This window comes from Acanthochromis polyacanthus, chromosome 5, assembly GCF_021347895.1.
Source record: "Acanthochromis polyacanthus isolate Apoly-LR-REF ecotype Palm Island chromosome 5, KAUST_Apoly_ChrSc, whole genome shotgun sequence".
Lineage (NCBI taxonomy): Eukaryota > Metazoa > Chordata > Actinopteri > Pomacentridae > Acanthochromis > Acanthochromis polyacanthus.
In genome coordinates this window covers 42,906,682-42,934,664 of record NC_067117.1, presented here as the reverse complement: position 1 = coordinate 42,934,664, position 27,983 = coordinate 42,906,682, and the positions used below count along the sequence as shown (strand labels likewise).

Sequence of the window (27,983 nt, the reverse complement as noted above, 5' to 3'; positions counted from 1 at the left end):
GTTCTCTCAAAAGGAGTCGTCCTTGAATGATGACTGGGGACAGGAACCCGAGTGGGTCAAACACACTGTTTACTGTTGAAAGGACTCCTCTGCGTGTGTAGGGTTTGTTCCTTTGGGGAATGTGAAAGGTGAAATAGTCTGACATTATGTTCCATTTTATGCCAAGACTCCGCTGATCAGGAAGATCGTCTTTGAATAGGTCTAGATCCTGGAGATCTTTGGCCCGGTCCTCCACTGGAAATGCATCCATCACCTCAGCTTTGTTGGATGCTATTTTGAGCAGCCTGAGGTTAGAAGCTGATAACATTTCTTGTGTTCTTCGGACTAGGTTGATGGCGTCTTGCTCAGTGGGAACAGATTTTAAGGCGTCATCCACATAAAAGTTTCTGTCTACAAACTGACGCACATCTTCCCCATATTTTTCCTCACCTTGTTGTGCAGCCCTCCTCAGTCCATAAGTGGCTACTGCAGGGGAGGGGCTATTGCCAAAGACATGGACACGCATTCTGTAGTCTACAATGTCATTTTTAGGGTTGTTGTCTTTGTGCCACACAAATCTCAAAACATCCCTACAGTCCTCTCGTACCAGGAAACAATAAAACATCTGTTGAATGTCTGCAGTTATTGCAACTCTATGCTTCCTAAACCTCAGTAGTACACCTAATAAACTGTTGTTTAGGTTAGGCCCTGTGAGCAAGACATCATTAAGTGACATACCTTCAAACTGTGCGCTGGAGTCAAATACCACCCTTATGTGTGATTGCTTCTGTGGATGGTAGACTCCAAAAAAGGGCAAATACCAGTACTCTTTGTTTTCTTGTACTGGGGGTGCAAGCTCCGCATGTCCATTGTCCATCATCTTTTGCATAAAGTCTATAAGGTGGGTCTGCATTTCTGGGTTTTTCCTGAGTGTGCGTTGCAGTGACTTGAGACGACTGACAGCATACTGGCGGTTGTTTGACAGTATTTTCCTTGGCTCACGAAAAGGCAGTGGAGCCACCCAGCTCTTTGAATCATCTTGTGTGAACCCGTTGTCCATAATTTTTAGGAATTCCAGATCCTCCATTGAAGGTGCAAGCTTGTTGTCATTTTTTGTCTGACAGAAAACATTCTTTCCTATGCTTACATCGTTTGTATTTTGCTTCATGTTCATGCTACTGATAGTTGGCTGTCGATCTGGAAGAGTAGTGTCTGCCTTGACAGTGAAGTGGCTTTCACAAGGAGGAAAATGAGTAGGTCTCCCATTTATTAGAACATGAGTCTTGAGACTGGTGACCTCTGAAGGCCTATGAGTGCTGCCCAAGCATACATCGCCAACTATCACCCAGCCTAGATCAAGTCTCTGTGCATACGGTGCATTGTGTGGTCCATTGATCTGACTGCGCACTTTATGGACTCTCAGAATGTCTCTTCCAAGCAATAGCAAAATCTCAGCACTGTCATCTAGAGGCGGTATTTTGTGTGCAATACGTTCAAGGTGAGGATGACCTTGTGCAGCAGCTGGCGTGGGAATTTCTTCTCTTTTGTTTGGTATCATGTTGCATTCGATCAACGTTGGTAGCTGTATTGCGATGGCACCATCTATGGGCTCTATGATGTAACCAAAGGCTCTGCGACCAGCTGTTAGACCTACACCAGCACAGGTCTGCAGGGTATACGGCGCTGCGAAGCTGTCAACTTTGAATGTTTCGAAGAACTCAGAGCGTGCTAATGACAGGTTACTCTGATCATCCAGCATAGCATACATTCTTTTGCTCTTGCTGCGGTCATTAGCTGGGTAAACATTGACCAGGCATATCTTAGAACATGACTTTCCTGAAAATCCCTCCCCGCATATCTCAGTGCAGCTTGAAACAACTGTTTCCTCCTGCCCATCTTCTTTCTCCCCGCCGTGATCTGCTGGAGGTAGGGAGGATTTGGGAGGAAAGAAAGGTGTATCTGGATGCAGGACAGTAGGATGCCTGTCAGAGTCACATTCAGAACACTGAACTGCTGTTTCACAGTTACGAGCCACATGTTTGTTAGATGCACAGCACTTGTAACAGATATTGTGTTGCTTTAACAGTCTCTTCCTTTCTTGTAGAGGTTTTCCCTTAAACCCTCTACATTGCTGTAGTGCGTGTGGTTTGTTATGCACAGGACACCATTTGTCTGGTCCATTAGTGGGTGCAACTGTTACATTCGTTTTATGCACTGAAACCATTCTGCGATTGTTATTATGGTTCTCTCCAAGCCTGTCCTTTCTCACACCACTGATGGATAGTGACTGGATATTGAAGCTTGGGTCGTTACGTGCCTTTGCTTGTGTTTGAATAAACTGCAGGAAGAAGGTAAAGGGAGGAAAGGTTACTTTGTGTTCCTGCTTGTAGCGTGAGCCTTCCATCATCCATCTGTCCTGTAGTCCATATGGCAGCTTTTCCACAATTGGACCGATGCCCCTTGCTGTATTGAGATAGGACAGTCCATGCAAGTATCCCTCTTGTTTTGCAGCATTAATTTCTAAAAGCAAATCACTGAGCTCTCAGTTTTTTGTGATCTTTTGGCCCTATTTTGGGGAACTGGTCAAGTTTTGCAAAGAGAGCGCTCTCTATGGCCTCTGGTGAACCATATGTCTCTTCTAGCCTTTCCCAGATGAGTTGTAAAGCACCCGATGGCTGACTTATATTCACTGCTTTAATGCGACATGCATGTTTGACTGACTCTGGGCCCAGTGATTTGATCAGAAGGTCAATTTCTTCCCCAGGTTTAAGGTCAAGACTCTCTGTAACATTAATGAATGATGATTTCCAAGCTAAATAATTTTCTGGCTTGTCATCAAATTTGGTGAGCTCAGATGCTAGCAACTGGCTCCTCACTAGATATTTGGCAAGTTCGCTAGTGTCACGAGAATGGTATTGAGCAGGTGAGTGATACTGGGTGTGGACAGTAGAGGGCGTTGTATACAAAGGGAAACTACTTGACCTGTTTTGCTGGTTATTTGGAGTGTATGGCCGATCGCCATGTCTCTCAGGTGAATGCTGCTTTGGTTCAGAGTGACTGCTTTCTGGAGGTCGCAGGGGACAGTAATCCTTTGAGACTGTGGGCACATTTTCCTGATGCACGTCTGGCTCCTTAATTTGTACCGTGTGCATCCTTTCATCTGGTTCATTGTCTTTTCTGTATATTTTATCTGGTTCTTTATCACTGGATGAACTGTGTTCTCTTACATATTCTGCTGTCCGCTCATCTGCACTTTGCGTTGGGGGTAGATAAATCGGATGCTCCACCGGTGTTTCCAGAGCTGCGGCAGCGGCCTCCATTACTGCTGCTTCAGCGGCTGCGGCTTGCGCCTCACTTTCTTTCTCTAGTGCGTAGAGTGTTGCTTCTAATTTGGCTTTTTCTAATTTGATTTCAATTTCCTTCCTTGCAAATTCAGCTCTGGCCTGGGCAGCTTCTGCTTTTGCACGTGCTGTGGCAGCTGCTAATGTTGCACTCACAGTGGAAGATCTACTTCTACACGAAGCTGTAGATCTAATTTCAGCTTTCTCCATTTTTCGTGTTGATGTACTGTCCTTACACTGACTTGATAATGCTGCGTTTGTCGTGCTGGTCCGTGAACAGCGTATGACCGTGCAGCCTGGGAGTCAGCAATTCGTTGAGGTGTCCCTTTTCACTATTCTGGCCTCATGGAAACCTTTTCCACTATCCAGCCGTTAAACACCTCCACACAATAAGTCACAGACGCCTGGGTGGTTTGGACTCATATTTATCTGGCAGGTGTGAAACTGTAAGGAACACAGAATACATATACATAAACATTATACTCAAACCATGCCTCAAAATTAATCGCAACACGTTTGGCTAGGGCAATATGAAATACAATAACGCACTGAAAAACAACGGCGAGTGCACAGCTGTTTCTAACGTATGATAACGTTATACTTCTAGTTTAAACATCATATTTTGGTATTTTAATACTTACAGGGAATGCCGTTTATGAATTCAACACAGCTACAGAACACGACATTTGGCTGTCTCTCTCTGCGGTCCAAAGTAAACACACTGTCTCCACCACATGGCCTGAACACGCGCTTCCCGTTTCTCTTAAAGGGCCAGCGCACATAACTAAAATTGTCGGCAGAGCCAGAACACTCATAGTAACTGATTGTTTGTTTGTTTGTTTGTTTTTATGCTCATAGTAACTGATTGTTTGTTTGTTTGTTTGTTTTTATGCTCATAGTAACTGATTGTTTGTTTGTTTGTTTTCATGCTCATAGTAACTGATTGTTGGATATAAAGGGTCAGATCTTAGAACTTTATTCTTCTTTCCCTTTTATTCAGAAGTCAGAAACTTTTGTTTATGTTTATGTATTGAATTTTTTTTGTTTTTCTTTTGTCAGTAAATGAAATAGAAACTAACTAAAGATACAATCACTCTCATGTGGTAATGTGTAATTTAACATCATTTTATTCAGAGACATTCATAAATCATAATAAATGTGGTTTGTGGGTGTGATCAAAGTAAGGTAATTTCTCCTCCGTCCTGCTGATCCGTCTTTGTGGATTATATCATGTAAATCTGCTGTTTCTATATTCAGCTCCCACGGTGGCCCCCAGTGGACTGGGAGGAGGAGGAGGAGACCGCCATGAGCTCATCGTGACCTGGACGGTGAGTGGACGGCTCAGAGTCTGCTTTATGTCTTCTAGAACATTTAAACTCAACAGTCATGTTAATGTTAAGCTGCTTTTTCACATTTCTGTGGTCTTTTCTTCTCAGTTGTTGTATTTCAGTAGTCCACGACTCCTTCCTGTCTATCCTGCCACAAATGTGTATTTTACACTGACTTAAAATTCATTTCTCATAAAGGTTGTGGTTGGATAGACACACAAATGAACTGTTAAAGTCAAAGCAGCCAAAGTATCCCAGATTTTAGTCCCTAACACGGATAAACTCACATGTAGTCCTGCAAACGCCTCAGATTCAGCCCCAGAGAGACTTTTATTAGAGCTCCAAGTCAAACATTTCACTCCACATTGAGGGATTTCAACCGATACTGCTCATTGGTCCAGTACTTTAATGGTATTCTTAGTGGTACTTCGTTTTGTTTTTTAAAGAGAAAAAATGGAGCAAATGAAGAACAGAATAAGACTCCTTCAGTTTCCCTTTTGAACTGTATTTGAATTAAAAGATGGTCACAGTTCTGTGGACAGTTTCACAGGTTTTATCCCCAAAATAAAATATTCTGCAGTGAGTTTCGTTAAAGTTTGTCTCAGATCACTAACTCCTGCTGCTCTGTGCTGAAACTAAAATTCTGAAAAACAGTTCAGAAGATGCTCTGAATTCAGACTGAATTTATGGAACAAACAGTTGGAGAATACTGACTTTTAGCCAGTAGGGCATGTTGTGCTAGCTTTCATAGCACCAGGGCTTACTGAGGCATGAACTGAGGAGTCCAATGGAGAATGTCTGTCTGGATGTGATGAAGATTTACTGAAAGTTTCCACAGATTGATAGTCTAAGTGAAACAGAGCAACTTTAGACAACCTCTGACAACTGCTTTTTGCAAACCATACCTGTGCATCTCCTCCCCAATCCCTTCCTCCTGTAGTATTTGAGCACAGGACTGCTGGACCACCAGCACGGACAGAAGGAACGATTCATATGAAGCTGATGTCTTCTGTGAATCTTTCAACAATGTTTGCTTGAAGGAACCTCAAAGTTTAATATAAGGAGAAGTAATGTGTGAGAACATGGGCCTGATTGGAAACGCTTGTCTTTATTTCCACATGAATTCTCTCCTGTGTCCTCCAGCCCATGGCCAGAGAATACCAGAACGGTGACGGCTTCGGCTACATCTTGGCGTTCAGGAAGAAAGACACGTCATGGACAGAAGTGCGGATTCCCCATGTGGAGTCATCTCGATACGTCTACTACAACGACAGCCTGACGCCGTACAGTCCGTTTGAAGTGAAGATTAAAGCTTACAACCGCAGAGGAGAAGGTCCGTTCAGTCAGATAGCTGTGGTCCACTCTGCAGAGGAAGGTGAGTCACTGAGCTTTCAGCAGGTTTTCACACAGTAAACCACCCACATTGCAAGCAAGATTCTCACTGCAAAATACAAAATACTATCAGTCAGTCTGCGTTTCACCCTGTGCTTCTGCACGGACTTTTTAAAGACGCACAAATAAATGTAAAAAATCCAAACTCCTTAGTGTTGGCTTATTGTGTCAGCTGGCCAGATAGCCTTCATTAGAAAGCCCATTGTGTTACTGGATGGAGCTGTCCAGTCTGTCCCCACCTCAGATTGAGACTGCTTTGGACTTGGTCTTGTCTGACTATTTAAATGGAAATTCTTTCTTTCCTGCTTGCAAATGTTCCACTAAATCAACTCCCTGCCTTTTTTCAGACTAACTGTTCAACTTTGAAATAATGCGGTTATTGAGAGGCGATACAGCGTTCAGTATAAATAAACCTTCAATAAACCTTTCTTCCTGTACAGTCTTTTTACTGTCTGTACTGTACTTCAGTTTCTTTGACACTGGCTTTACTACTCTGTCAATGTCTATATCACATTCTATGCTTTCTGTTTTTGACTTTTGGACTAAAATCAAAATGCAAATTAGTCTTTTTTTCCAGACTGACTATTCTGTTCCTTTACTGGGGACTTAAAGTGCTGTAAGTTTGTAAGAGGTGGCCTCACCTCTGTCCTGGATGTTACCAAAGTAACACATAATAATGTCTGAGATCAATAGTTATGTCAGTAGGTGTTATTAATGAATTATTTAGCAAAATACTTTGAAATCTTTTCTGTAGAATATACAATAAAATAAATTGAATGTCATACACTATCGCTCAATGCAGATAGCATTAAATGAATGATAAATCCAGTGTAGATATAGTTAATGTGGTAAATGACTATTGTAGCTGTAAACAGCTGATTTTTAATGGAATATCTCCATAGGGGTACAGAGGAACATTTCCAGCAACCATCACTCCTGTGTTCTAATGCTACATTGTGTTAGCTAATGGTGCTGAAAGGCTCATTGATGATCAGAAAACCCTTGTACAGTTATGTTAGCACATGGATAAAAGTGGGAGTGTCTGGGTGACCATGTTGGTATTTACAGTAATGACAAAATCAATGTAGCAAAAGCAATAACTGCTGGGATATCTAAGAGGGAATTACATACACTGAAGATTTTTACTCTTTGAAGCCACAGGACAAATGGTGATATCAGTAGAAAGGTTTCTTATTACCCAGACACACTGACGAGGATATTAATTAGTGTTTAAAGAGCGTCCATCATCAGTGCGTCTGCAGCTGGCAGTCAGACTGGTCATGAAGTCTGAAGTTGTGTCCACATCTGCAGTATTTTGTGTCTCCACTAGAGGACAACCTCAGCGTTCAGGAGACTGTGTTCTGTTCCCTCATGAATGCACTGATGGCACTCTGAACACTAATGACTAAGACGACACAGAGCCATGCTGACCTCTGACCTCTGTCCACCTCCTCAGAGCCAACAGTGGGACCTCTAAACATCAACGCCACAGCGCTGTCTGCCTTTGAGATCCAGGTTTCATGGGAACCCGTCCAGCAGCTGAGTGCCAACGGCATCCTCCGAGGATACGAGGTGATGAGCTGCACAGATTCACATCTGGATGTTCAACAACAATTAGTGGAAATAAAATAAACGTTCAGTAAAACCGAAAGGTGTTGTTCATGGAAAACTATAGACCCCTTGCAGTGTTTACTAACACAAGGTATGCGTGCGCAGACCCGGTGCAGGAGCTCCTCCACATTCCACTTTAATTTAATGGGTGAGCCAGTGTCTGACGACTGGGGTGTCTCGGAGTTCCCTGAACAAGAACAGAAAGATAGCGTTTAGGAAATTGCACGTCTCGGCTTTGGCCGCATCAGTGGGCTCGCTTTGAGAAGGCGGTGGCGGCTGTTGTTTGGGGCTGCCGCCGCCGACAGCCGCCTCCTGCTGCCTGCCGGACACGGCCTCTTGCTGTTTGGATGCAGCAGATGGTGTGCTGTCCTGTTGCTGCTGGCCTGGTTCGGCATGTTGGGTATTAAAGTAATCCTTCAATGCGTTATCAGGCACTACTTTGACATACTGCACTGTCCTGCTAACGGGCTCAGGGCTTCTCCGGTATATCAGCAGGAACAGTGATATCAACGTAACGACTGCTCCGGAGAACACGGAAATCAGTATTAAGTAAACCAAACGTTTAGCCGCGGTAACAAAACAAGTTCCACCTGGTCGCTGTCACAGCTGCCATATCATCTGCTTTACTACGATTCTGACAGCCGACAGCACAACAAGAAGGCATATTTAGCGTAATATGTGCTTGCAATATCACGACTTGGCCAGGTTTTTTTTTTAAATTTATTTTATTGTTGCATATTTCAAAAACAAACATTAAGGCACCATTTAGATTGAAATCACAACAGTCAAGTTATTGATAGTCAAAAAATGAGGTAATGATAATAATAATAAATTGAAAAAAAATAAAACAAAAAGGAAACCACAACTGGGGGATCATACCAAGCTAAATTCCGAGAAAAATTCTTCAAGAGAATATGCTTGTTTTTGTTCAATTAGTTTCAGAGATTTGGCAAAAAGACTGAGCTCATTCCTCCAGTGAATGACTGTAGGTTTGGTTTTAAAAAACCTGCATTTATGAATAAAATGTTTGCACAGGATTAATAGAATGTTTACACCATTATCTGTCTTTTTATCTTTCAAATTAATTCCAAATTTAATTTCTTTAAACGTTAAAACAGGAATCTGTATCCCCTTGGAGTAAAGCCAAGTCTTAAAGTTTTGCCAAAAACCTTGAATTATATGACAAGAAAAAAAAAGATGTTCCAAATCTTCACTTTCAGTGTTCCAGAATATACAATTGCCAGTGTCTATTTTAAACTTATGTTTAAGAAATTCTTTTGAGGGGTAAATATTGTTTAGGATTTTAAATTGAATTTCTTTTGCTTTAGACAGAATTGGGAAAAAGAGATATTTTCTTCTTATCTTTATTATTTCTTCTCTTTTGAAATCTCTTAGAATATAATTTCTTCTTACTGGATTAGGAAACCAGGTATTCAGCAAAGAATTTCTTAAACATTTGTTGGTAAATTTGAGAGAACAAAAATCTTTACCATCTATTAAGAGTTGTCTCATTTTGGGGGAAACCTTTGAGTGACATATATCCTGTTTAACCATAGATTTAAGCGGTACAGGGATCGCTTTTAGTATTTGATTGTATCTTCTTTTGGAACAAAGGACTTGAAATTTATTGCAGAACTCAGTATGTTGTAAAGTATCACCTCTTTCATTCAAGAAATGGGCAACCGCCCATACACCCTTTGAAAACAATTCTTCCATAAAAACAGATTTTCTATTAATAGTTATGTATCTATTGTTCCAAATTGGGGAATTATGTGGCGTGAAATTATGCTTGAAGATCAATTTCCAGTAAATAAGGACCTGTTGATGAAAGTCAGAGAGTTTCACTGGCAGCTTACTCAATTCAAAATCTGATTTTAGTACCAAATTAATACCTCCAAGTTGATTAAAGATTAAGTTTGGAATATAATACCAAATGGATTGAACACTGTTAAGCCAGGACCTTAGCCAATTAAGCTTCAATATGCCATTCATATTGTCAAAATCAATGGCACCTCCTCCCCCTTCTTCAAAGGATTTAATCATATCGTCTTTGCTTAAATAATGATATTTATTTCTCCATATAAATTTGAAGTTTATGCAATCAATTGCTTTTATCATTTTGTATGACATGGGGAGGGAATATTATATTAATCTAGAAAGGCCATCCGTCTTGGTTAACAATATTCGACCAAAGATAGAGATATCTCTTTGCAACCATCTGTTCAACATCAGTTTACATTTCTCGATATTATCCCATATGTTTATCTTGTCCGAGATATCTCTATCTTTAGTTATTACTATCCCCAGATATTTAATCTCCTTCTTAATTTTGATGTTATATAATGACTGCAGGTGATTCTCTCCCAGACTAAACAGTTCACATTTATTTAAATTTAGTTGTAGCCCAGAGGCCTTTGAAAAATGTGTAGTTGTTTGCAAAGCTAATGGAATTTGATCTGCATTTTTCAAGAAAAGAGTGGTATTGTCAGCCAGCTGACTTATAATTAATTGTTTATCCATAATGTTAATCCCTTCAATTTCACTATTCTTGATCAGAATAGACAACATCTCTGCAACCATTATAAACAGAAGGGGAGAGCTTCCGCAGCCTTGTCGAATTCCCCTTTTTATGTCAAATCTATTGCAAGTACCATGACCCAAGGAAACTGAGCTATTTATATCACAGTATAACATATGAATTGTGTTTCTGAATTTTTCACCAAAGCCAAAATAAGAAAGAGTCTGTAAAATGAAAGGATGTTCTACCGAATCAAATGCCTTATAGAAATCTAAGAAAAAGATAAAGCTATTTTCGTCGATCAGATCCTTGTAATCAACCAGGTCCAAAACTAATCTAATGTTGTTATGAATGAGTCTGTTTTTCAGAAATCCTGATTGTGTCTCGCTAATTATGTCTGAGACTCCATCCTTAAGTCTAGCTGCAATGGAGCCAGAGAAAATTTTGTAGTCAGTGTTTGGTAAAGTTATGGGTCTTAAGTTGTCCAGTTGGCGTTTATCTTTACCAGGTTTAGGAATAAGTGTAATCAACCCTTGTTTCATGCTTGTCGTAAGTACTTTCTTGTTTATACATTCTGTTAGAGCTTTAAATAATATTTCTCTCACATCATTCCAAAAGAATTTGTAAAAGTTGACTGTTAGACCATCAGTTCCTGGGGATTTATTTAATGTCATTTTCTTTACTGAAGCATCAAGTTCCTCAATCGTCAGATCTGATTCACAGAGATCATGAAATGATCTTTTAATTTTGGGAATCAGGTGAGCTATTTTGTCAAAAAAATATCACAATTTGTACCGGAAAATTGAGATGAGTATAGTTTTGAGTAAAATTGAAAAACTTCATTTTCTATTGACTTGTGATCTGCACATTCTTTTCCCTCGATTAAAAGACAAGAGATAGAGTTCTTTTTTTGTCTACTTTTTTCCAGATTGAAAAAATACGAGGAGTTTTTTTCTCCTTCCTCAATCCATTTTGCACGCGATCTAACAAATGCGCCTTGTGCTCGATTAAGATATAATTGATCTAATTTAGTCTGTAAGTCCATGAGTCTATTTTTTTCTTGGGCAGTAAGTTCATTTTTACTACAACACTGATTAATTTCTTGTAAAAGATTACTTTCATACTCTTTTTGTTTCCGTTTTAGATTCTTACTAAACTGGACACTATACTCTCTAATTCTAAATTTAATGAATTCCCATTTATTAATATAGCCTACAATAGCTTCATCGTTTACCACATTTGTAATAATGTCTCTAACTATTTTACAGTACTCCTCATTTTGGAGCAGTTTGGCATTGAACTTCCAGTAGCTTCTTTTGTTTATTTTCCTAGTAGTGGGTTCTAAATGTAACTCAATAAAGCAGTGATCTAAAAGAGGAGCAATTGAGATTGTCGTCTTTGAGGTAAGATGTAAAATGATATCACTTCCTAACCAATAGTCAATTCTAGATTTGCATGTACCGTTGGGTTTAAACCATGAAAAATTAACAGCTCCTGGGTTCATTACTCTCCAAATATCCGTTAAATTATTGTTAGTAATGAAGTCATTCATTATAAGATTATTCTGGGATCTACCAGCTCTTGGGGGCCACCTATCCCTCCATTCATCTGGGGTCATATTCCAGTCACCTCCTGTCAAAATGTGGTCAGTGGGGTATTTACCTTTCAGATCTACAATAATATTTGTAACATCTTCTAGCATTGTTCTGTTTTGATTGTCATTGTTAAATCCATATACATTTAACATAATGAGAAACAAACCTTCAATTTTTGTCACCACAGCCAGCCAGTGTCCCTTTGTATCATTCCGACGGGTCAAAATTTCTCCGGGAAAGTTATTGAAGCAAATAGCCACGCCACCAGATCTTGCAGTGCCATGGCTAAACAGGATCTTATCGCCCCATTGACTCGTCCAAAAAGTTACGTCTGTATCCGAGGAGTGAGTCTCTTGTAAAAAAAATACAGTTAGAGTTTTGCCCTTTAAAAAACAAAAACAAAGCTTTTCGTTTAACAACTTCTTTCATGCCCCGAACATTTAAAGAACCAAATGAAAGTTGAAACTGAAGTGTTGTGTGTAACACTCTTGACTAAATAAGGGATGCAGGAGTGAGCATTTTGTCCAAAAATAAAAGTCAGGGCTCGACCAAGCCTCATACTATTTCAATCAGCCATAAACAGTTTCTCAGTGTTAATATTTTTCCACCAATTCTCAGTGGTAAAAAGGAAAAAAAAAGAAAAAAGAAAAAAAATGTGGATAACTGCTTTGAAGTCAAAATGAGGATTTGAATCAGAGTATGTAGGAAATACCGTATGCTTCAAGGATACACCTTTTTCCCGTTGATGACTGCGTATCCCTCTCTCAGATATGCTCTCTTGCCTTGGCGTTTGGCTTCATCCACTCGTGGCCACAGCTTCTCTCTTGCCTCCCGATCTTCTTTGGAGAAATCTTGTTTAAAGGTGATATGCATCTCTTTGCACACTCGAGCCTCTCTGGACATGCTCCACACCTCGTCCCGTACCGTTCGCCTGGCAAACTGCATGATGATGGGCCTTGATAAGTTGTTGTTTTCAGGGCCTCTTGTTCCCAGACGGTGAACTGTATCCACTTCAAGGCGGAGCTGGTCAGCAGACATGGGTACCACTCGGGTGAGGATGCCAATAATGACATCTCGAATTTTCTCGTTTTCTTTTTCTGGTAACCCCATAAGCCTGAGGTTCCATCTCCTCTTATATCTGGCAGCTTCCAGTACCTTTTCCTTCAGGGACTTATTTTCTGCGGTCAGAAACTCAGCTTGTTTTTGGAGCTTATCAATGTTTTCTTTATTTATGTCTGCAGACTACTTAATGATGTCAGTTTTCTCTTCAATGTCCTTAAGTTTACTTTCCAGGGCATCAAACTTTTTCAAGGTTTCCTGCACATTATTCATCCTCGTCTCAATGCTTTCCAGTTTTCTGTCCAGAACATCAAATCTCTTCATTACAGCTTGAATAGCTTGTGCAAAGCTATTCTCTCTATCTTCTCTTTCTTTTGCGGTTCTCTTTTTCACCTTTTTCTTACTTGGGCTGTTGACGGGGGTTTCATCTCCAGGTTTTTCAAACGACTGCTCCATGTCAGTCTCCTCTTCTCCACTGGTTTCTCTCCGTCTCTGAGAGCCGTAGTCATGGTCGAAGAAGCTAGCTTGCACAGGATTAGCCATAATTCAAGTTTTTCAACTCACAAAACCGGCAGTGCAACGGCTCCAAAAGTTAAAAAGCTTATCAAAACGTATCCGAGTTACTTCTGTTATTTTGTGGGTTGGTCGATTTTTGTTAAAGTCAAGTTTGGACGTGGAAATATGAGATTTCTATCGGACCCTGCTGGGAACACGACCGCTCACTCTGCCATCTTGAGGCGCCCCACGACTTGGCCAGGTAAACAGGCTTTGTTTTGAACCGGGTCTGCGCGCACAGCTGCCTAATTAAGTATGCATACGTCATGTGAAAGGGGTCTATAAGTTCTCTATGAGTAGCATCTTCAAACCAGAAAGCAGGATAACTGAAAGATTTTATTCAATAAAAAGGCATTTAACTACTAAAATAAGGGAAGGGTGAAATAGACAGACAGTGACATTTAATTCTCATTATTTTTGCTTCTTTAAAACAGACCTTCTCAGACTTCATTATCTCAGATCCTACAGCTGATGACAAAGAAGTCCAGTGTTAAACTGTGGTCTCACTGACTGTAGTTTGAGATTTTCTGTGGACAGACTGTTAGAGTTGTGGTCATTTTCTGAGCTATTCTTTGTCCTGCCAGCTGCCATAGTTTACATTATCAGCTTTATTGATTCTAATCCCTCAGAACAAATGAATCACTTCATTAATGGTGGGAAAGAAGATGTCATCCTGGTTCTCACCTTTTTGATCTGTTGCCCTCTGGAAGGCGCTACAGATGCATTAAAGCGACGACAAACACATTTAAAAACAGTTTCTTTCTGAAAGCCATCACCACACTTCTCACATGCCTCATGTGTCACAGCCAGCCAACAATATAATGTGAAATGTGCAATACACACCACCACCTCATTCACTTTATTTATATTCACACTGTTACTTACATGTATATTTGTAAATAGACACTATTCCTTAACATTTCTTTGCACTGAAGAGGAGAAGCTTTCCAATTTCGTTGTACACTGTATAATCACAATAAAGCACATTCTATTCTATTCTAGCCGGTCCCTCCAAGAATTCACGATGTTGCGATCGCGCAAATTCACGTGAAATCAACCAATCTCTGCAAATTTTGCACGGCCTTGCAGTTTTGTCCAATCACTACAACTTTCCCACTATTTTGGCCCGCCTCCCGTGAGTTCCACCAATCATAGCAGCTCCCAGCACAAACCTAATGCACGTACGCCACTGAATTCACTTCCTGTTTCTGGTTTGAAGATGCAGACATGTGCGATACTAATGTCTCTGATTTACCAACAAAAATTACTGCTGAAGACCGTGATAAACAATTAATTCACTGATGTTCTTCACCAAAGCGGAGATAAACTGTTTTACACCCGTGCAATACTGTGGTGGAATACAAAAAGAAAAGAATCATGGATTGATACACTTAAAAAAAAACACTAAACATATTAGAACGGCTGAAATGATCAGACAACAGACCACATAAATCACCATGATGGAAACTGTTGCATCCAGATCCATTAGAGCACTGAAAGAATGAAGGTAAATTAGATTAATTATTCCTCCAAAGAACACGGTGGAGTTATGTGACGATCAGTGTGTGTGAATCCTTCCTCTGTTACCAACATCACTCAGAAACAGACTCAGGGATTTAAATGAAGTTTTCAGGGTCGGTCAGAAATGACACAAGGACCAAATGATTAGACTTCAGCAGTGATACGGCTTAAAGTTTGGATCCACGGATTTGTTAAGGATTCATAGCGGCACGGTAACCATGGCAACAAGTGAACGCTACTTGAGCAGCTCGCTGACGATCACATGATTGTGATCCTGGAGCAAATCTACCACTGTGGACGAATGGGAAATGATACAAGGAACAACTGATTAAATTGTGGGGGTGTTTCTGAGTCCCATCAATTCCCGTTGCCCGCTACATATTTAGGTCATGTCATGTTAAACCAGTATCTGGCTGCTAATGTCCCACCATGGTGTGCCAGCTTTTGTGGAAATGAGTTGGAACGTTAAATAATTAATTTTGGAATAAATCAATTACAGTGTTAAAACATGTTCTAAAATCTGGAAAAATGCAGCTTTTTAGCAGCTGTCACTGTCTCCCATAATTTCATCACAACAAATAAGCTTAAAATATCACAACTTTTAGTGCAATTTTTTAGAAAAGTTGCCGCAAATTCAGGCATTTTTGGCCGCAACAGTCGCGAAAAACGCCCACGAAATCCTGAAGCGACTGTCTAGCACGTTGAACTGGCTGATTCAGAGCTAAGATAATCACTTTTATTGTTGATGAAGCTCATTAGACCACCATCAGACAGACAGTTCATGTGCTTCTGTGTCTGTGAGGAGGTTTAAACATCTTCATGTAGTAGAGTGGGCCTGTACAGGGTTTCAGGTCTGTAAGTGAATACCGTCCTGTGTGTTGTCAGATCCGGTATTGGAGACAGCATGAACGGGAAGCAGCAGCGGATCGAGTGAGGACAGCAGGACTGGAACCAACAGCCAGGGTGTCTGGACTGCGACCCAGTACTCGATACCATGTGGCTGTTCTGGCGTACAACAGTGCTGGCACCGGGCCGCCCTCACCACGCACCACCGTCACCACCAGGAAACCACGTATGATACAGCACCTTCACTAATCATGTGTCTACTGGGTCCTTCACTAACCTGTGGAGGCAGAATCTGAAGTGTCCTCTTGGTCTGAACAGACTCAGCAAAGCATCAGTCAAGTCTTTTAAACTGTTTGCCTCAGTTTAAACTAATGCTGGTCTATTTTTTTATCATTGAATTTCCCTTGGGATTAAAAAGGATCCATCCATCCATCCATGCATCCATCAATCCTTCCATCCATCCATCCTTCCATCCATCCATCCATCCATCCATCCATCTTTCCATCCATCCATCTTTCCATCCATCCATCTATCCCTCCATCCATCCATCCATCCATCTTTCCATCATCCATCCATCCATCCATCCATCCATCCATCCATCCATCCATCCATCTATCCATCCAGGCTAGTGTTAAAGCAGTAAACTGGTTTTGATTCAACCATCAGGACCAGTTAGTAAAGGAGGATGTCTATCAGCCTCCAAACAAACTCCTGCAATCCAGAATGGAAATTATTGTTGTCAGTGCTCAGTGTTCTTTATTATATGGTTTTTACCTCACCTACCAATGGAAGTATGTCTTACTGCTTTATTCTGCTTTACTTTCAGAAAATTTTCCATTTTTTGATCCCTATATATGCAGAGTGTTTCCAGTTCTATACAGTTTATTCAGTGATTCCAACATACCACTGAATAAACTGTAAGGATTTTGCTGTCAGTCTGAACAATATCTGAATATGTGAATACGTTCCTTCTCTGAGCAGAACAATCATGTGATCACTGAGAGTAGCTCCTACAAATGACTTTTCCAGTTGGAAGTCACCTGATACGTGTCTTATTGGGCCCCCTGAGTGAAGATGGAACTTTACAGCTTCTTCCAGTGATGATAAATACACGGTTATAACTACAGGTCATCTGTGGATCATTATGTCCCCCTGAAGAACTGAACTACAGATGGTGGAGTTTACTGTAAATTAGAACCTGCATGTAAGGGATCAAAGTGAGCATCTTTGAAGCTATAATCATTAAAAACCTAAAACAGAGCTCTTTTCTTCCAGAGACTAAAAACACTAAATACACTGATGATTACTCTCTCAAACACTGTAACATCTGTAAGGCTGTCCCTTTACTTTATGTCATTCAGAGACTGCTGTAACCCTAAACAAGGACGCAAAACTCTCTTCAGGCATGTCCTGTATGAGGACCAGACTGAGGTTAGATGACTCTATAGACCTCTTCTTCCCCTCCTCCAGGCACAGATTATCTCTGTTAGCTGTAGTAAGGACAGAAGGTGTTTAGCTTCTGAATGTATTCAGCAGAAGAGTAGACACCACAACCTCTGTTTCAGAGCCTGGAGCCACTTCATCATGTTCCAAACCTGTCCAACTCTAACCCATACATCAACGTGAATTAATACTCCAGTGGAGAGATTTTTGGGATTTTTAAAACAGCTCCATGTGAAAGATTTAGAGGTTCGGTTTTCTCTAATAGAAACGCCCATCACCCTGTTTGCTCTTATGTTATCAGCTGTAAACTATTTTCGATGCCTGTGTTTCCTTGTAGCTCCAAATCGTCCTCCTGGCAACGTGTCCTGGAAGGCTCACGGCTCCTGGGTCACGGTGAGGTGGGACCATGTGACCGCCATGCACAATGAGTCAGCTGTTCTGGGCTACAAAGTGAGTGCTGTCAAACATTTTACCTCAACACAAACTGAGCTGAATCTGAATGGAGCCGCTCCAACATAAAACACGAGGAGAAACTGATCCCTCACAGACAGACCCACCAGTTTCATGAAGCTCCAGTTTATCTCTGCTGGACTTTAGTCTGTCTGCATGGACTGCTGGGTTTGTTATTCTCTGAAAATGTCTCCTCTAGTTTACTAAAGTGACAAGAAACCTGAGCTCATGACAGATTTTAGTGACAGAAAGTAAAGCTCTGAAAGAACTGACTTCCTTACAGTTATCACCAGATAAGCCCTGCTTTACAGCACACTACTTAATCATTAGCTCTGTTATTGAGACTTAGCCTTGGCTGTGTAAAACCTGTATTTACACATGAAGCTAAATTGTTCATAAGCTCTATCTTCTAATTATCTGTCATTCAGAGGCTATATATTTTGACTCAGCATCTCCTCCTAATGATCCTCGTTCATTTTTCATTCTTGAGTGCTGATGTTTCTGGCTGATGTTTTTCATTACATAAGTCTCATGATGATACGTGTAATCTCCTATGGAAGATATGAAAAGCACTAAAAAGGCTAGATAACAAGATCAAAGATCGTGTTTATATAGCTTGTATCAGTTTATTTATGAGAGAACATCATTATCAGAAGATAGATTAGTTTATCTGAACTAATATTTCTGTCATGTAAGTCTCTTGATGTGTCTAAAACAGTAGACCTGCTGTCTTCTGTGTCCTCAGGTCCTGTACAAACACGAGGACCAGGCAGCTCTGAAGTTTCTGGACAAGACGAAGACTTCAGTGAACTTGCCGCTGCCCAAAGACAATGGTTATGTCGTGTTGGAGATCCGGTCCTGGGGTGAGGGGGGGGACGGGCCGGCTCATGAGATCATCGTGTCCCGGGACTCAGGTGAGAAATCAGCCAACATCAGCGACTTCCTGTCTGACAGAGGAGTTTTAGAGGAATACTGCTGATTAATTCACCTTTGGCTGTACGATCTACAATCCCATGATCCACCAGTCCTACAGAGACAGGCTCCATACTGGAACCAACACATCCAATAATATGTTCTTCATGCCAGGATTATAGAGGAACACTCAACTTTAATGCACCAACATAAACAACTATATACACACGTGGACAAAATTGTTGGTACCCCTCAGTTAAAGAAGGAAAAACCCACAATTCTCACTGAAATCACTTGAAACTCACAAAAGTAACAATAAATAAAAATTTATTGAAAATTAAATAATCAAAATCAGCCATCACTTTTGAATTGTTGATTAACATAATTATTTAAAAAAACAAACTAATGAAATAGGCCTGGACAAAAATGATGGTACCCATAACTTAATATTTTGTTGCACAACCTTTTGAGGCAATCACTGCAATTAAACGATTTCTGTATTTGTCAATGAGCGTTCTGCAGCTGTCAACAGGTATTTTGGCCCACTCCTCATGAGCAAACAGCTCCAGTTGTCTCAGGTTTGATGGGTGTCTTCTCCAAATGGCATGTTTCAGCTCCTTCCACATATGTTCAATGGGATTCAGATCTGGGCTCATAGAAGGCCACTTTAGAATAGTCCAACGCTTTTCTCTCAGCCATTCTTGGGTGTTTTTGGCTGTGTGTTTTGGATCGTTGTCCTGTTGGAAGACCCATGACCTGCGACTGAGACCAAGCTTTCTGACACTAGGCAGCACATTTCTCTCCAGAATGCCTTGATAGTCTTCAGATTTCATCGTACCTTGCACACTTTCAAGACACCTTGTGCCAGATGCAGCAAAGCAGCCCCAAAACATTACTGAGCCTCCTCCATGTTTCACCGTAGGGACAGTGTTCTTTTCTTCGTATGCTTGGTTTTTGAGTCTATGAACATAGAGTTGATGTGCCTTACCAAAAAGCTCCAGTTTGGTCTCATCTGTCCAAAGGACATTCTCCCAGAAGCTTTGTGGCTTGTCAACATGCATTTTTGCAAATTCCAGTCTGGCTTTTTTATGAGTTTTTTTCAGCAGTGGTGTCCTCCTTGGTCGTCTCCCATGAAGTCCACTTTGGCTCAAACAACGACGAATGGTGCGATCTGACACTGATGTACCTTGGCCTTGGAGTTCACCTTTAATTTCTTTGGAGGTTGCTCTGGGCTCTTTGGATACAATTCCAACGATCCGTCTCTTCAATTTGTCATCAATTTTCCTCTTGCGGCCACGTCCAGGGAGGTTGGCTACTGTCCCGTGGGTCTTGAACTTCTGAATAATATGAGCCACTGTTGTCACAGGAACTTCAAGCTGTTTAGAGATGGTCTTATAGCCTTTACCTTTAAGATGTTTGTCTATCATTTTTTTTCGGATGTCCTGGGACAATTCTCTCCTTCGCTTTCTGTTGTCCATGTTCAGTGTGGTACACACCTTTTCACCAAACAGCAGGGTGACTACTTGTCTCCCTTTAAATAGGCAGACTGACTGATTATGAGTTTGGAAACACCTGTGATGTCAATTAAATGACACACCTGAGTTAATCATGTCACTCTGGTCAAATAGTTTTCAATCTTTTATAGAGGTACCATCATTTTTGTCCAGGCCTGTTTCATTAGTTTGTTTTTTTAAATAATTATGTTAATCAACAATTCAAAAGTAATGGCTGTTTTTGATGATTTAATTTTCAATAAATTTTTATTTATTGTTACTTTTGTGAGTTTCAAGTGATTTCAGTGAGAATTGTGGGTTTTTCCTTCTTTAACTGAGGGGTACCAACAATTTTGTCCACGTGTGTATAACCAGCATAGTCTAAACACGAGTCCTAAACCTCTAAAGAGGGCTAGTAGTCCTTCTGTTCTACCGCAGGGTGGAGGAACCAGCCATGAGCCACACGGTCCCAGCTTCTTCTGGTCAGGAACATTCCCTGCAGCTAAAACAGGGATTGTGATACCAATGTCTAGTGCTGTGTAAAGTGTTGCCACACTTTTATTCACTGCAGAACATTTGGTCAAAACAGAATGAGAAACAGCCCAAACATACAGCCAGAGTAACAGTAAGACCAACCCGACTACCTTAAATCCACAGAAGACCTGTAGAAGGTTCTATAGGGAGCTCAGTGACCTTCCTGCCAAGTACCTTAAAAAGCAGCTGGCAGTACTGAGGAGTACTGGTGCTACTTTAAAGACAATGTCTGCTCACACCAGGTACTGGAGTTCTTGTCTTTAACTGCGCTGTGTGTGAAGTTATTTGATAACTTACATCTTTAAAAGCTTTATCACTGCTTGGTGGTTCCTGAAGCTTGTATACACCAATCAGACGGGGATGTCCTGTGGGTTCTGTGGGTTACAGGGGTGACCCCCTTGATCAGGCTGATCCTGGACCATCCCACAGGTGCTCAGTAAGATCTGGGTTTGGGGACTGTGGAACCCAGGTGAACATCTTAGCTCTGTCATCTTCCCCGGGTTCTCCTGAGCAGTTTTTGTGATGTGTCGGGGTTTATTGTCCTGCTGAGGATGGAATCTGGCTTCAGGGACTGCTGGTACTGTGGGGGGTGGGGTTGTTGACCTGCAGTGTTTAGGTGGGTTGTACATGTTGAATATCCATGTTTTGAAAGCCCAGAAAGACTGTGCAGTTTTAGTCATTCTGTTAAATTCAGAATATGTTCAGGTACTTTCACCAGTCCTGTTCATCAGCAGCTGTTCTGATCTGAAACTTTAGCAGAGAGAAAGAGAACCACTGGAGTGTAGATGGGACGTCACTGACAGACAGGTTTAGAATCTGTTAGATTTACATTTGATTTGGACCCTCATGAGTGTCTGACAAGAACAGCAACAAAGGTTTTCTGTTACGTCTAGTGTTCACCGAGGCTGTTCTGGCAGAGATAAGAACTGTGATATTCATTAGATTGATCATAAACGTGTCAACAGTATCTAAACTAGTACAGGACATTGAGCTTCACGTGGTTCATAATGTGGAAGAATTTAAGATTGCTGCTTATAAAGATGGGGTCAAATGTTTGAAGGTCATCTGTGAGGCTGACAGCGTCTTTGTAAAATGAAGACAAAGCGTAAACAGTAAAACCTGATAAACTAGACGGTGCAGAGTCACTGGACACAGTGGTGTGAGTATTATAAACATTACATGGCTGGTTTCTTTTTAAGCGTCCGTAAAGAACTTTATGGTAGGAGTTTTGGTTCGTACATCAATATGATGATTTTTAATACCTTATGTTGTGAAATATTCACTAAATGTTTTGCTCATTTAGTTTCCTCTTTCCATTTAATGACAGAAAGAAATGATTTCTGAACATGAACACATGTAGAGCAGTGCCTGAATAAATGGGATTAAAACTGGTCCAGTATTCATTTCAGCCAGAAACTATCCGACCATCTGACAGGACACTTAATCAACTACAGTTTCATTAAGCTGATGTTGTTGTTGATGCTTTTCTGTAGACACCAGATGGGAGTATTTCTGTTCTACTCTGTCTGTATGCCTCACAGGAACCGGTATGATGGTCCAGAAGGATTCCTCCTCCGCTCTGTCCAGTCATTCGGTCCTCCTCCTGGCTGGCTGGGCTCTCCTCACCGTCACGTCGCTGTCAGGCCTGTGACTCCAGCCGGTCTGTGGACTCTTTAACGGTGGCTGGAGTCTGAAGCTCTCCTGTGTCTCAGCCGGTGTTGTGGGTCAGGACAGGGTTTGGTGCAGGGACAGGGGGGTGGGGGGGTTGGAAAGGAGTTTCTGTTTTTTTATAATAAGAACAAAGAAGTGTTTTTTTTATAAATGTCAAAGTGGGTTGAAGGGGAACAGTATCAGTGTTCTGTTGTCAGTATAAACATGCCTTATGGGACCATCACAGCATTCCTGTCTTCTCCAAACTGTAGCTGGAGAGACACGAGCTTCAGGTCTGGATTACTCATAGAATCAGTGGTGTGTATAGCCTGTACAGATCCATATGTGATGTGTGTTCACACTGGGAGCAACCTGACGGAGCAAACTGAACTCTACTGTCTTCTTATAATGAATGCCACTTGGTCCATGCTACACTCCCTTTGGAGAGGAATTTCTTTCACAAAAATGAGTAGAAAGTAGAATTGTCCACAGCAGAGCTTCAGGAGCTGCTGCCAAAAATCACCAGCCAGAAACAGACATTCATGTTATTTAGGGTGACCATATTCTGTTTCTCTGAAAAGAGGACACACATCCAGCTTCCGCGCGAAAAATTTTCAGTCCCCCCCCCCCCCCCCCCACACACACACACACACACATTTTTAGGGGTTTTCTGTGGGTCAGGGGGCTTTCTGTGCTTCAAACTCAGTTAAACAGATATTCTGAATTCCCCAGAAAAGAACACTTTACCTGGATATACAGAAAAATAGCTCAAAACACTCACAAACAGTTGCTTTATAAATAGTATATTTATTAATTTAAAGCAATTCTCCTAAACAATATAGTCAGTCACATACAAATATGGCATGCTCTAGTCTTTAAAAGTTATTGACTCAAGTTGTGTAGGAACACATGTATTCAGATGTTTAACAAAATAAGAAATAATCATCTCTCTTAAGTCTGACACTTACACCTTAGTTAGGAAAAGTGAGGTAGAGTACCATTCTTCAAAATAACCTCCCAATTATCAATCATGTAAAAATAGAAATAATGCCTCAAAATATTAAACAAAAAGAAAAAAGAGAGGAAGCCTATTCTCCAATGTTCAGTTAGCCCATTCTTCAAAATAATGTGTCTAATGGCAAATGAAAAAATATAGAAATAATGCCTCAAGTCAACAGTCCTTTTTTCCTTCTTTTTCCTTTTCTTATTAGCTACAGAGACATAAGTCCCAGCTTTGCAGACTGTACATTCTGCCTCCCATTTGACACGACCTGGACGAAAACAGGGGGACTTTTTTCGCATTTCATCAATGAAATGACATTTGTGGATATTTCATAAAACTGGACAGTAAGAAGCCACAGGATTAGCCTCTGTCCTGTCAGGACTGTTTCTGTCATTCATAAAGAAATGCATTTCCCTCTTAAACAACAGGGAGCAGAGTCAGTAAATCATACTGAACTATGGAAACCAAACCAAACTGTGTGGAAAGTAGGAAGTTTGAGAAACATTCTGCCACTATTTTCCTAAACTGTTCGTCTGTACAACTAGCAGACTAGTGAGTTGTTTTTGATGAGGCCCTGTGGCTGTAGAACTCCCAAAGTGGAGCACTGCTGTTCCTAAAACCAGATAATTCAAGTCATAGTTTCAGTTTACCTCTTAACCATCAGCCCTTCTTACTGAAAGCATCTGTAGAGTGAAAACAGTCTGCAGAATGCACTGGGTCTGCAAATGTATGACCCAACAGAAAAGGAACAAAATACCGCTTTGTTGCTTTCACATCTAAAAACAGTTTGTCCTGTATGAGAATCTGTGCTTCTAACTGTGTTTAAGGAGCAAGGTTTCATTTAAGTCCGGTAATAAAACAACCATAAAATGTTTCCTTGATTGTATTCTCAGACTGTATTAAGTTTCAGCAGCAGTTTGTACGTAGAGTCAGATGTGACTGCAGCAGCTCTCCTGCTGATCCCCTGCTCTTGTTGCTCACAGTGTGAACACAGAAGATCACTCAGCATCTGTCTGTAGTAAACTTACAGCTGTAATTAGAGCAAATATCAGAACCACATCACTGCTCTGAACGAATGTTTCCATTTTCTGTTTGTTTCATTCTGAGGGAGGTGAAGTTGGACTGGTAAATGGAGTTTACATGATTAGTTTACATTATTTGTGCCTGTTTCCACTGAAAAGTTCTGCCAGTGTATAAAAAAAACTTGTTTATTGGTTTTTTGTAGCTGCTTTTCTGCTGATGGGCTGATATGAAAAGAAACCCTGACAGACATGAAAGAGCCAAAGTTGACAGAGTGCAGTGGACAGATATGGATCAGGATCTATCAGCTCTAATGTAACATCCCTGCTTCTCCCAGTTCCAAGAAGGACGTCTGTAATTTCTGTTATTCGTAAGTGCTTACAAATGAGTGTTCCTTTTGTGTTGCTTATTTATTGTGTGGTTGTTATTGGTGCTGGTTTCTGTAATTCACTCATGTTTAAAGTGGAGCTGATGCTTTGGGTTCAGGTTGGTGTCTAAGAGGCAGGAGCTGTTAAGTTTTATAGAATTACAAAAAAACACAAATTAAACCTCCCTGTTTAATTTACATTCAGCTATTAATGTATGGTATTCTATTCTCAGTTCACTTTGGTAGCGTAGTAAACATCCATCCATCAGCTCTACACCTTAATCGTCATGAGGAGCTGGAGTCTATCAGCTGACTGAGGGTGAGGACAGGACAGTCTACCACAGGGCTACACATAGGGACAAACACACTGTTCTTGTTGGAATAAGTGAATGTTTTTAAATGTGACAGTCATGGTGGTGATGATGAAGACATCATTCAGGCTGATCTTCCTCTCCTGTTCTCATAGAGCAGAATATTTTCAGGATTTCATCTTTTTCTCACCTGAACCCTCCTGTGCTGTACTTTTATTGACCTCAGTCTTTGACAAACCTTCTCAAAGTATTCAGTAAACATTAATTGTTCATTTAACTAGGGACACTCTCTAGCATTCAGTCACATGTACTAATCACTGGTCTGTCACTGAAGGCCTTCCTAGCTTCTTACTCACCAGTAGTTCTTTTCCAAACAGCGACTTACTGAATTTGTCCGCTCCATTCAAACAGAGGGATCGTCTGGCATGTAGAGCTGTGGTTCCTAGTAATGACTGTGTCCAATCAGACAGCATTTAATAGTTTAAACTGAGGACAAAAAGATGCCATCTAGAGATCATTTATCTGATGTATTTTCAAGCATTACTTCCTGCTCACAAATGAATCAGTGATAAAAGATCCTGTTGTTGTGTTTAAGGAACGATCACAGTGTGGCTTCATATATGAAGGTACAATAACAGTCATTAGCAGAGAGAATAACACTCAACTCTGGATAAAAGTCCAGTGTAGTTCCATGCAGTGTGCAGACTTCTTTCTCAGGATATTGTACTTTGAGTTTTGGCCGTCCCATCCAGTAGCATGAAAGCCGTCTTCTGTGGTTCCTCCATGGACGTTTGTAATCAGAAGAGAAGCTGTGATGTATGGAACCAAGCCGAGCAGGGGCATCAGGACCTGAAGTTTGACCAGAAACAACCCCTGGAGGCCACTCAGTGGAACTACAGCTCAGAATCAGCTGCTGGTACAAACCACTCATGTTTTATAGAAACCGTGTTCATGATAAATTTAACTAAAAACAAAAAAGCTGAAAGATCCATTAACAACCTTAAAAAATTCAAACTTAAACCTGGCTCCTCCTAATTGTTTTGTTTCTCTGAGTGTCATTTAATTGTTCACTTTATCTCCCCCTCTTGTGTGATGTAAAGCAGAATATCCCTGGCATTTTCCTCTTTGTTGTATTTTTGTGTAAAATTGCAAATAAAATTGATTTGGAAAAAAAAACAAAAAAAAAAACCCATGTTCATGTGAGGACAGTCCCACTCTCAGCTTCTTAGACGTTTCCAAACCCAAAGCATCACAGGTTCATGAGTGACAGGAAACAGCAGAATAAAACCTTTATTTATACAGATTCACCATTCTGTTGCCTGGTCAGCATGGATGTGTTTTCTACACAAATAAAAACTACAAAAAGAGAAAAACAGGAGTGTTTAAAATGGCCAGAACCTGTGTGGGTTTACAGAAAGATGACAAGTTGAATCTAACTACAAATGAACGTTTTACTGATTGTATTTTAAAGTTTTGTTCTGTTGGAATATGTGAATGGTCTGGACAACCAAGACATTTCTGTGTTGATGTTTTTCTTTGCAGGTGGTTGAATGATAGACCGCTTGATTTTACAGGGATGTGTTTTTTATTTATATGCTCTTACTTTATCATCTGATGTATGTTATTTGGGGTTTGAAGAACCGAGGTCGAGGGTAGACCTCAGTAAACACAATGAGTCCACACATGTTGAATCCACTGTGTAGGCAGATAGCTGTAGAGATCATCTTTATTGTTCACACACTAACGTTCTGGAGGCTCATCCCGGTTTGATCCGCCTTTAAAACACGACTGTCACCGTCCTTCACTCACATGTTAAACATCACAGCGCTGCTTATTTCTGGAAATGCTTTCAGAACCACTGAATGACGTCCTGCTTTGTGTTCTTGTGCTTTATTCTGTACAAAGTGTTCCCTGCAGAGCCATGAAGTTACTGCGTCTGTTCCTGATCACTCAGTGTTCTGTCACATTCTCGTCTACTGCTGGACTTCCACATTCTGTCCCTCCATCAGTGGAAGCAGTGAGTCTGTGGTCCATGTGGACTGAAATGTGACAGATCATGCTGCAGATGTGATGAAATGGAAACGGAGGGGCGCTGATTGTAAATATGATTTCAAATAAACACCTTTTGATTGTATTTCAGTAACGAGTGCATTTACTGAGTCTGCATTGAAACGTTATTTGTTTGATTTTACTTCATACAGTTTTGTCAACAGTTTCCACTGAACTGAGTTGACCATCCATCCATCCATCCATCCATCCATCCATCCATCCATCCATCCTCTATACACCGCTTTATCCTCACTAGGGTCATGGGGGGTGCTGGAGTCTATCCCAGCTGACTCAGGTGAAGGCAGGGGACACCCTGGACAGGTCACCAGTCTGTCACAGGGCTACATATACAGACACACAATCACACTCACATTCACACCTACGGACAATTTAGAGTAACCAATTAACCTCAGTATGTTTTTGGACTGTGGGAGGAAGCCGGAGTACCCGGAGAAAACCCACGCATGCACAGGGAGAACATGCAAACTCCATGCAGAAAGATCCCAGACCCAGGCTGGGATTCGAACCGGGATCTTCTTGCTGCAAGGTGACAGTGCTAACCACTATCCACTGTGCAGCCCTGAACTGAGTTGTGTTGAATCTAATTTGATAATTAGATGAACATTAATGTGACAATAACTACATTATGTAGATTAACAAGATGGCACTGAATCATTTCAACATATTTATCAGGTCTGTGTTCAGAAAACTAAACTGACGAACATGAATTCAGCATCATGCTGTTTCTTTTGTCTGATAATGCCAACAGGATGGTGTTTCATTACACCACCTTAACTCACTTCTGTCAATATAAACTAGCTGCTGGACCTCTCAGACATATGAAACCACACCCTGTAGTTCCAGCTTCATTTACTTAAATATGTGGCATTATGTTTTATTTAAAGTAGATTTACTAACCTTGGATATGTCAGCCATTTCCACACAGTGCAGCTAATTAAATCCAAATTAAAACACCTTGGTTGGTGAAAAATCATGTTTCTTATGA

At 40.8% G+C, this 27,983-nt stretch overlaps 1 protein-coding gene across 2 annotated transcripts in view; it reads left to right on the top strand.

The window, feature by feature from the left end:
* Window positions 1-27,983, top strand: part of cntn2 (contactin 2) — a 192,706-nt gene that overhangs the window by 88,934 nt on the left and 75,789 nt on the right. The window contains exons 17-23 of one of the 2 annotated variants that reach the window (XR_007941819.1): window positions 4,578-4,648; window positions 5,792-6,023; window positions 7,497-7,612; window positions 15,785-15,971; window positions 17,526-17,638; window positions 18,384-18,552; window positions 22,119-23,216. Coding sequence is in view for 1 of the 2 variants with exons in the window: in XM_051948014.1 (XP_051803974.1) it covers window positions 4,578-4,648; window positions 5,792-6,023; window positions 7,497-7,612; window positions 15,785-15,971; window positions 17,526-17,638; window positions 18,384-18,552; window positions 22,119-22,228 (998 nt within the window). In the remaining variant the exon portion in view is untranslated. Of the gene's footprint in view, window positions 1-4,577; window positions 4,649-5,791; window positions 6,024-7,496; window positions 7,613-15,784; window positions 15,972-17,525; window positions 17,639-18,383; window positions 18,553-22,118; window positions 27,063-27,983 lie in introns of those variants that run through there. The other variant, XM_051948014.1, reaches the window with a different exon arrangement.